The 10,698-nt window shown below is 32.2% G+C and overlaps 1 protein-coding gene across 1 annotated transcript in view; it reads right to left on the bottom strand.

Moving 5' to 3' along the window:
* Window positions 1-8,908: 8,908 nt before the first annotated feature.
* The window catches only part of LOC119676442 (carbonic anhydrase 15-like), a 10,243-nt gene continuing 8,453 nt past the window's right edge, over window positions 8,909-10,698 (bottom strand). Inside the window, exon 6 of the mRNA XM_038087682.1 lies at window positions 8,909-8,985. Within this exon, the coding sequence (XP_037943610.1) occupies window positions 8,909-8,985 (77 nt within the window). The remainder of the gene's footprint in view (window positions 8,986-10,698) is intronic.

Below are 10,698 nucleotides of genomic sequence, written 5' to 3'. Positions count from 1 at the left end.
GAAGTATATTCACAAATTCACAGACGACTTTATAGTTTTGGTAACTCTACGCTGTGAGCTACTTATCGGTAATAGTGCTTTCTCACTAGCATTTGAAATAGTCCAATTTGTATTGTTGTCATTTTTATATGATATTTGTTCACATTATGATCACTTATGATTCACTTCGTTACACATTCGTTTGAATGTGTTTCGTAAAAACAGTAATAATTTGTTCAGAACAAACGCAAATTTTTTTTTGTCAGTTCGATAAACAATAACTATTCCAATTGACAACTTTGATCCGTATTGATTCGCAACAGTATATCGAAACTTGCCAGCCAATAAGTATTAAACTTTAGTGCAACTGCCTGTGCATTGTCTACATGTGGACGCACTTCTTATATGTGTACGTGATTGTAACGACGAATCTTCGATCGACAAGTTCAAGTATAGCATCCGTCTCTTTGAAGCTTTAACGCCTGGATAACTGATATTATATGCAACTAGTCAATAAACATTTAATGTAAGCCTTTATTTAGAAACTGACGTATTGCAGGTATATTGAATAACTTTTATTGAAGTATAAACTCTGAATTAAGGAATGACTTAAACTCTTTGTCCTCATTAGGTTGTCAAGCAATCTGTATAATCAACCGGGTTGCTTATACAAAGAGTGTCGATTTACCTTAAATAATATCCGCAGCGACAATAAAATTCTTGACAAATAAGTTATGTCTACCGTAAACTATCAGATATAGTTGAGATGGCGGCTTATTTAGATGATACGGTAAGAATCGTCGAAAGAAATTCACTATACCCAAGAAAAATTTGAAATTGCATAGATTTTAATAGAGGCATCTGAATGCCTTTCATCTAAGTATTACATGTGGTAATGGAGGGGATTTAATGCGCATGACTTGCATGAGATCGGAAGGAAGGAGGCAAGGTGTTTAGATAGCGAGGAGTTTGTTATGCAACCGGGTGAAGTACACTTTAGAAGAAGGCAAGAAGTACTCGTCGATGCGAATATCTTGAGCATTCTTATAAATAATGGGGTCGGCGAAGTGCTTGCCATCAGGATTACGTTTATAGTTAATGTAATCATGTAAAACCTTGCGCTCTAAGAAACGGATTCTTTCTATCTGAGCAGAAATTATTGCAGACCAAACGGAGAAAACGTACGAGCTGTTTATAGCAGAAGAGCTAGATTTTACAGTAAAGCTGGTTGTGTCTTTGATGGGTGTTTTTTAGTTGCATATACCAAAAAGTGGTGTTTTGTCCATGACAAAGTCAACGTATTGAATGAAGTTGTGCCGAGTAGATAGCACAACACCGGGGTACTTGAGCTTTTCAAAGAGCTGAATGGATTATCATTAAACTTTAGCTCGAGGAGTGGTGCATCAAAGCCATTATTGCGATTTCGTCTAGGAAATCAAAGGCAGAGACCTTGGTGAGATTAAGGTAAATCTTCCACTTGACATAGTCAATGAGGAGGATTTTAAGGTACTAAACTCATTACAAATTCGACACTAGGGAGGGAGGGGTGTCTGCTATAAACAGGTTGAAAAGAATTGGGCTTAAGACAAAATCCTGTGGAGCGCTGGCAATATTGCAGAAAATGCGGAACAGAGCGGAACTGATTCTGACTTAAAAAGTCCTATTAGAAAGGAACATGTGGACAACACTGCAAAGTATTTGGAAGAAGTCGAATTAGCCGAGTTTGTAGACCAAACCCTCAAACCAAAGAGTTTTACAATATTGAGACTTACTGCCGTAGTGGGCTGATTGTTGAAGAAACTGACTCATATCTCGTTTTAGAAATGATGCAGTGCGTGCACCTTATGAACATGTCCCTTAATTGTGGAGATGAAAATGCTTTCGAGTGCGAAAGCGACGAAATCAATCTCCGCCGGAGTCCTGTTTCTATATTCAGAAATGCCTAACTGGAGGTAATGGTCGAGAGTGCAGAATGCAAGGCTTATCGGTTGCCTGGTCTGCCAAACCATCGACAAGACTGGGAAAAAGTCGTATATTTGCCAAGATAAACTCTAGGACGTTATTGTTGGGAGTCAGTACCAGTTAACGATCAGCTTAACCAGTCGTTCGAAGAGCTTAGTAACGTTTTAGCAGAAGGCTGGATTGTTCCATAGGAGGTGCTTGCTATTGAAGTTCCTGACTATCAAAAACTGGAGGAGGGAATTGACAACCGTGATTTTCAAATCCGCTCAATCGGCAAATTTGCGAATCGGTCACACCGCTGGTAATTGGAGCACTGACGGATATCATTGTGAGATTTCAGAACTATCGAGATAATGATGTTAAAAGACGAAAGGTGCCAGACAACGTCAATTGCTAAAAGTTCAATAGAGAAAAGAGAACAGAGAGGAAACTTTTTTAATTTTTAATCAAGTGAATTCTTAAATTGTTCATATTACTATTTCGGGTATCGCCAAATATCTATGATCAGCGGTCTTTGGAAATATTTTTTGGCTTGATTGTCGGTATATATTTTTAAAACTGCAAATTCCAAGAATTGAACTCCGTCAAATTTAAACTATGTTAAAACAAGAACCTTATGTACACTTTATTCAGAAATTTATTTAAAAAATGTTTGTTTCACTAACATTTTGTAAAATGGAAAAAGACATGATAGGCTGTACAGGTAAGCATAATTTAGCCTGTTTAATAGTTTAAACTAGCCTATTTGTAAATCAAATTTAAAAGTTAGCTTTTGCTAATATCAAAAAGGATGTGCACTATTGTTGAGTTTGAATGTATGTATATATTATTACAGATTTTTTTCTTTTTAAAATAGTGTGATTATTGCAAAGTAATTTGCATAATGTTCAATAAAATTTTGAAGTTAAAATGCAAATTCGTTAACAAATTTAAATGATTCTTTTCATTAGTACAAAGTATTGTAAAATTATTTTCATTGATACATTTTCTTTAACTTAAATGGAACTCATCATGATATCATATAAATTCCCTTGTGAATTACATTGTGAGTTGTTAATACTGTATAATATTGTATAATATTTATATGCCTATCATCATCGTGACATCATTGACATACTGGCGCCCTTTTTCTTTAACTCTTTTGCTTAAAAAGTTTACTTTCTAATAACAATAAACTTTTACGAGAAATCGCGAAAAGCATTTCTACATCCGCTTCCGCTAAGCTGTTTTCCGTCGGAAGTGTTATTCACGAGGAAACCCTTTATGTCAAACCGCGCTATTGTTAGTTTATGTGACTTGATTGGACTTTTTGCAGAAGGGGAAGTAAACGTTTTGCCTTTTCTGGTAAGTCATTCCGTGAGATAAATTTATGTTTAAATATATTCATCAGCAATAAATCTTTAAGGTTTACTGCTATTGCCAATCAAATGCGGCTACGCACAGAATGAAAAATTGGGGCTGAATCAAAGTTTGGTAATATGTGTAGAGTTTAGTAATATTTCAGTTTTTTGGAATTAATAGTTTATAAATGATATGCATACCATCGCATACGAGTACTTATAAGTAACTTCTATGTAAATTCAGTTTCAGAAAATGTAGTTGAGCTTTATAAGGATTACACAGAACGTAGACACATTAAAGTTTACTTCTTACCTCGTCCAGATTAATGTTGCGAGGTATTGAGATTTTTAGTAAATATTTGGGAGCTTCTTAGTGGAGTATAACAAAAAATATATTTTCTAATTCTTTTGTGTTTAATTTTAAAATTTCCTATTTAGAGTCAGAAAACATTTTTTTTGCGCGATAAGCAAGACGCAGAGCTAATATTAATTAGGAGATTTCAATGCGGGCGGTAAAGTAGATATGAGGATTTTTTAAAATTCCAGTGATAAGTGAAAAAAGAAGTGAGTTTTTGCTTATACATTTGTAGTAAAATATTCTAAGTTTTTGATACCTTCTGCAAGATAGGATATTTCGAGGTCCTCTATATATTGTTTGTTCGCAGAGTTGTGACAGAGTTGTAGAGATTTAAATTTCTGCTGATATTTTTTCTAACATTTTTGTAAATAAATGAAGTCAAATCTTTTGAATACAGTTGAATATACTTCATTTATTTTTGTTACAGCAATTGTTAATGAATGAATTAGCAATTACAATGTTTTTTCTTTAGTTTATCCAAATGGTCTAGAAGCATTCTTTAATTTTGTGATGTGGCAACATATTTGTATTGCTTGACGAGTTTGTTTTGTAAATGAATGATTTCTTTTTCAAATAAAAAGAGTTTATATTTTTAAAAATATTTCAAAACTTTTGTTTTTTGCAAATTTATCAGAACTTCTGCATTTTAAACACCTACAACACAAAAGAAGCTTACATATAGAATTAAAAATCTGGACTGAAATATTTAAAAATTGGCACCGGTTTATCAAACTGTCACGTAAAAAAAAATTATTAAAAAAGAACCTTAAACGTAGATTTTTTATTATATTTTTATTAAAGAAAATCTTCTCTATTATATATTTATATTTCTTCAAAATACTACAACCATTTTTAATCTCATACTTTTAATAGTAAATTTTATTTTGTAGGCGATCTATAACTATTGTCTTATATTACATTTAGTTGGATTATCACGAAAATGACTTTATTTAAATTTCAGAAAATGGCAGAATGCAAATGGCAAATATCATATTGGTTAAAAAATTCCGTTAAAATACACCCTTTCGATTTTAAATCATCAATACATAAAAGAGGCTTTTAATTGAATTTTCTGGTCACCTCACTTTTCACATTAATGCAAGTTCAAAGGGTTTTTAAGTAAAACTTTAGTTTTAAGGTGAACTGAAAGCCTGAAAGAAAAAATTGGTAATAAGTAACAGTAAAAGCAACAATTGGCCACTTTCAGAGAAAGCCCTTTTTTATCTTTGAACTTATTCTTTTTACATTGCTATGGTTTTATTCATCATACCAACAAAAAAAAAAAATAAAATATAAAAATAATATTCAAAGCCCAATTTTATTCCTTATTATTTGCGTCCTTAGCAAGTACAACATCTTTACGTTTATTAAATTATTTGCCTAAACTAAATGGAACTGAACAGAAATATTGTATAAATAAAAATGAAAAATAAAATCAGAAGAAATAAGTTTTTTTATTTAAATGAACAGAAATGCAAACAAAACATAAAATCAAATTGAAAATACATTGAAATAATTGAAATCGATTGTCAATGCAGCAACTCAGTCGTGCATTGTGCGTTATCCTTCCAAAAATCTTGTTACAGTAGATGAACGTAAAGCAACCCCAAGCATTTAATACCCATAACTATTCATTATGGAATTATAATAGACGCATCCTATAGTGAATAAATAAAAAACACACCCAGGATTGCTTGCTGCGAGCAACGCAACAGATTTCCTATGTGTGACACATAGTATTTGGTATTTGGCAAAACACTTCGGGACAACGGAATGCTCATAATGGAAATTATGGAATTCATATAAAATATGTTTATTTATTTTGTTGCCATTCAAACAGGATATGAAAATCGAAACCCAAATTGAAAGGGGTCTTAATATTATTCGAACGTGAAAGGGTTAACATGTTTTGGATAGTCTTGTAGGGCGGTTATTTGTCCGTTTATCTTAGTGTTGAGACTTTTGACTTTTTAGATTTATGATCTGTAGTTGGATTCGTCGTTGGCACAAGACACATATTACCTAACGCATGCTTTAATTTTATTTTCAGTTAACTTGTATGCCATATTTTTGTCAATTAAATACAACATATATTATTACTATTAAATTATAAGTATTGTATTAGGGGCCATAATGATTTTCTTTTAAATGGCAAACTGACATACCGTGTGATCAAAAAAGAACGAGAAGTTAAAAAAAAAACGCAAAATTTTAATTTTTAATAATTTTCTTTATTATCGCCTTCAAAGTACTCTCCTCTTGCGGCAATACATGCATGCCAACGCTTGATCCAATTTTCCATACAAGTTTTATAGGCCGCCGAAAGTATGGCATTTAGTTGATGCAACGAATTCTCTTTTATGGCCTCTATGGTCTCAAAACGCGTCTATGGTCCTCGCAATGGAAATTTGAGTCGGGGGAAGAGGATAAGTTACACGGGGCCATATCTGGAGAGTACGGTGTTTGGTTGATGATATTGGTGGAGTTTTTGGCTAAAAACTGCGACACAACCAACGCTGTGTGAGCCGGTGCGTTATAGTGGTGTAAAATCCATGAGTTTTCCTTCCATAAATCTGGCCTCTTTTTGCATATGGCCTCACGCAAACGACGCATAACGACCAAATAATACTCCTTATTGATCGTTTGACTGTCCGGAAGGAATTCATAGTGCACCACACCACCAATATCGAAGTAAACAGTCAGATTTTAGACCGACTTTTCGGTTTCGGCTCACCTTCGAAGCACCATTCGGTCGATTGTTGTTTGGTGGGCATTCATATCAAATTCATAGACCCATGTCACATCATCAGTTATGATGCGTTCGATGAATGTGGGGTCACTATCTGCGTTGAAAATGATCTCTTTGGCCACATCACAACGAAGCTTTTTTTGAATGAAATTCAGCTAAAAATCACCACACGAAAATTTTTCAACTTCTTTGTATAGACGCCAAACAAAAACTAATCGTACGATATGCGTTAAACTTTGACAGAATGTGTGTAATAGTGTTGCCAGCGTGAAAATAAAAAAATTTACCGATTGAATAAGCGCGGGAATTCAAAAAAAGAACGAATTTGTTCTTTTTTGATCACAAGGTATATTGATATAGTTGATATATAATATGATTTTAGGTCTACTTTAACAGGTTGCAAATATTCCGATCAAGATACATTCTCTTCACTTCATAAATAAAGAGTAAAAACCTAGCCAACTGGTTACGTTATTCTGGCTGTATATATCTATATCGCATAATGTAACAATATCGCATAATGTAACAATGCTTAGTAACCATTCGACTATATAGTTATCGCCATTGATTCATAATTTAAAATATACATATAAAATACCTATTACTGAATTATGATAAATTTGAATAAAAAAGTTTGGTATAGATCGCATAATGTAACACCAAACACCAATCTTATCCCAAGATTTGCAAACAAGAGGATCTGGTTCTCTAGGTTTGGGGTTGATCGCTATATTAGCAGCCTCGCATCGGAAAAAATGCAGTTCATAGTTCACACTGGACAGTAGTGCCAAACAAAAAGAAGAAGAAGAATAAAAAAGAAAGCAACCCATCGTAACGTTTTATTCACGTTCTGCGAATTCTAAAAAATGATTTTGAAAATGTATTTGAATACCTAGTCCAAGTCTAATATTTTATACTCTTTATAAAATATACACTGATCTTATATTTATAAGACCTTTATGTAAAGAGTGATCATTTACATAAATCATTTTTAATAAGAAATTTTTATATTGAATGGCAATTTATTTTTAAAAATTTAAGATCTAAGTATTTCAGCTTTAAAGAAAATACAAGAAAACAATAAAATGATTTTCTTATTAACACTTTTTCATAGCATTTATTTATTAAGTAATTAAAATTTTTTTGGGAATTATTGTAAAAATAATGCCAATCAAAATTGTAAGCAAAATTGTTATTATTATAATTACAAAATTAAAAATTAATTTTATTAATTATTGTTATTTTTTTTGTATTCTTAATTATTATATGTAATAATTATTATATTATTATTACAAAATTGTAACAATAATATGGCTATATAAACCAATGTTCCAATGTTTTGTTAATATGCGGAACATTAAGCTCAACTGCACAAAAATTTCTGCGATAGCCCTTATCGGCTTTATCGAATGCGGTAGGACCTTTACGCTCTCCGAGCTAGAGCTTCGTATTGATGATTCAGCTTATTGACAAGCAAAAATATCTTAAAATTGTATTACTTCTAAGCACAACTTCGTCTCCCATATAAGATATGTCATCCAGAACATCATCATACATAAAAGCCGCAATCAGCTTAATAGCGCTTTACACAGACGACACGTACTTGATCTACTCTGACCGAGATGTCATAAATGTAAGCAACACCTTACAGAGAACTATAGACCTTATGGTGGAATACCTCCAGAAATGGAAGATTAAAATAAACAATGACAAAGCCAAGGCTATATTCATGACACGAAAGAAAAGGCAGCATCCTCCAGCAGTGAGTACCGGTGGCACGGAGATACGGTGGAAGGAAAGCATAAAATATATGGGAGTCACATTTTACAAACGGTTTAATTGGTATAAACATATGAAATGCAAATAATTGCTCTAAAATTCTACATCTCCTAAAGCCGTTGTTTAATAATAATCAAATCAATCTCAAAAATAGAAAGTTATTATATACTCAAATAATTAGGCCAGCACTACTGTATGGATGTGTAACATACAGCAAAGTCCCAAATACTGGCATAAAGCAATTACAGATAGCGCAAAACCTGGCTTTAAGAAGACTATTTAAGATTCAATGGTATATTAGAACAACAGACATGCATAGAGATCTAAGGATCGACTCAATCAAAAAATATATTAAGGACAGAGCCCTAAAATTATTCACAAAAGTCGATACGTTGCCCAACCTCGTCCCAGGTTATTCATGCCTCGTTGTGGGGCAGGAATAAGCCCCCCAGTCACAAAAGAGTAAAAATGCTTAATAGCACAAAGGTACTCTGTGTATATCGTCCCAACTATGCTGCTTGAGGCCGTGAGACACAAGCTCCCATAATTCCCTGTCCACTATCTTGAAGAAGAGCTTGCTGTTCCTTAACTTATTTCGCTCTACAATCGGGGCTCCTATAATCCTGAGCATAGAGTTTACTCTTAGCTAGAACCCCTCGCAAGTATGCGTAAACCCCACCCTTTTCACATATAAGCCGATCCCTCCCTACCTGAATACATCGATCTTCGGCTTTTATAAATTTAGCTTGTTGAATCCTCTCTGCCCTTGATTACTGTAATGGGATTGCATTCGCTGGGCTCGGTTTTCACAATCATTCCTGAAAGGTGGTTTTAGTGGCTTTTTATTAATTATTGTGAATAACTCTTTGTTATGACTGTTAAAATTTCGAACATGTCAAAGTTACTTCATTTCTTCATTCCTGATTTATTTCATATTTATGGGAATAGAGAAAATTAATCTACATTAATCTTATTAAATTTGATGTTTCTAATGTATGTACAATAATGTCAATTTTTACTAAATAAATTTAAATTTAAATTTTTGGATTAATATATATCAAATGCAGTGGTAGAACGTATTTTTAAAGTTATAGAGAACTACAATTTTTTTGAATTATGTGTAATTCGATATTTTTAACTTAAAAACCCATTATTTGCGCTAATAGATTTGCGCAGAAATAATGGGACAATTGTTTAGGCGCAATATTCACTATTTGGCTTTATTGCATTATCATTATGACGAATGTTGTTTAGAGCTTTCCAAAATATCGGTCATGTGTAAACATTTTGTAAATATTTTCGTCGTAAAAGAAATAACAATAAATGATTTAATAATAGAATTTATAGCATTCTCAGCACATTACACACCTAATTTGGATGGTGAGTTTTGTTACACATTGTTTTGTGTTTCGTGTTTTGTGTGTTTTCTCGTACAAAAATGTATATGAAACCCTCAAAACTGCTCTAAAATGCCAATATATCTTTTGATGGAGGGTAAAAAGCAACAGTACAACGACAAAGACAAATTCGATGACGTCGTTAGAATGTTTAACATAAACTCATACGTCTGGATATCTTGAGTTTTGATTGGGTTTTTGTCACGGTTTGCTCACAAGAATCGATTTCAACGCTTTCACGTCGTCCAAAGCATAGAAAAACAAAATACTTCAAACATATTCTCGAATGTCGTAGTTTGTCCAATTTGTTATTTGGCGAAAATATTTAAGCAAAACTTAATAAAAATATGTGCCTCATATTGTTTTTATGTTATTTTTGTTATCTTTTATAAATACTGACGAAATATATTACGAAATATATTTGCACAGTTTCATAGATTTATTACTGTTGAAAAGGGTGCGCAGAAACTTTATAAGGAAGGAAGATATTAAGCTTTATAAATTGTAGGTATTTATAGTTTGATATCCTTATTTGTTATTATTATATATATATATATAAGGCAAATAGGAAGCAGCAATATATTATTGTTCATATCAGAAGTTTCTCATAATTTGGTATATAATGATCAAACTGTTTTATCCTTTGAACTTTAAGAAATCTCATTGAAAAGTAATACATATCTGAAACTACATAAAAAATTTACAGACAACTGCTTACATTTATTAGGTTATTTATCGAGATTTATAAAATGAAGAACGTTCTACTTATAAAATAATTAAACTTTTCAAATTCTATACTAGTTTGAGATTAATATATTTATTATAGTGTAAGATATTCCAATACTTATTCGGTTAAAATTGTACAAATTATACAAATAGAAGAATATGAACAATTTTTATAGTTCACTTATAATTTTAAATTGTATTTTGGACTTTAGGTTATTGATTTATGTTCTCTATATCAGAAGTGGTGTTTCTTGGAAACTGTATTGCTAACGGAAGTTATGCATGCGAAGCTTTAAGGTTAAAGCTTAGCCTAGCCAATGAAATTCTAGGTCGACTAAAAACTCGCATTTGGTTACTAAACATGAAAATGGTGTTAGGAAAAGTACTTCAATTTCTTCAACAGCAAAA

Source organism: Teleopsis dalmanni, chromosome 2 (assembly GCF_002237135.1).
Source record: "Teleopsis dalmanni isolate 2A chromosome 2, ASM223713v2, whole genome shotgun sequence".
NCBI classification, from domain to species: Eukaryota; Metazoa; Arthropoda; class Insecta; order Diptera; family Diopsidae; genus Teleopsis; species Teleopsis dalmanni.
The sequence above is the reverse complement of the archived record's forward strand: the minus strand, read 5'-3'. Positions and strand labels throughout refer to the sequence as shown.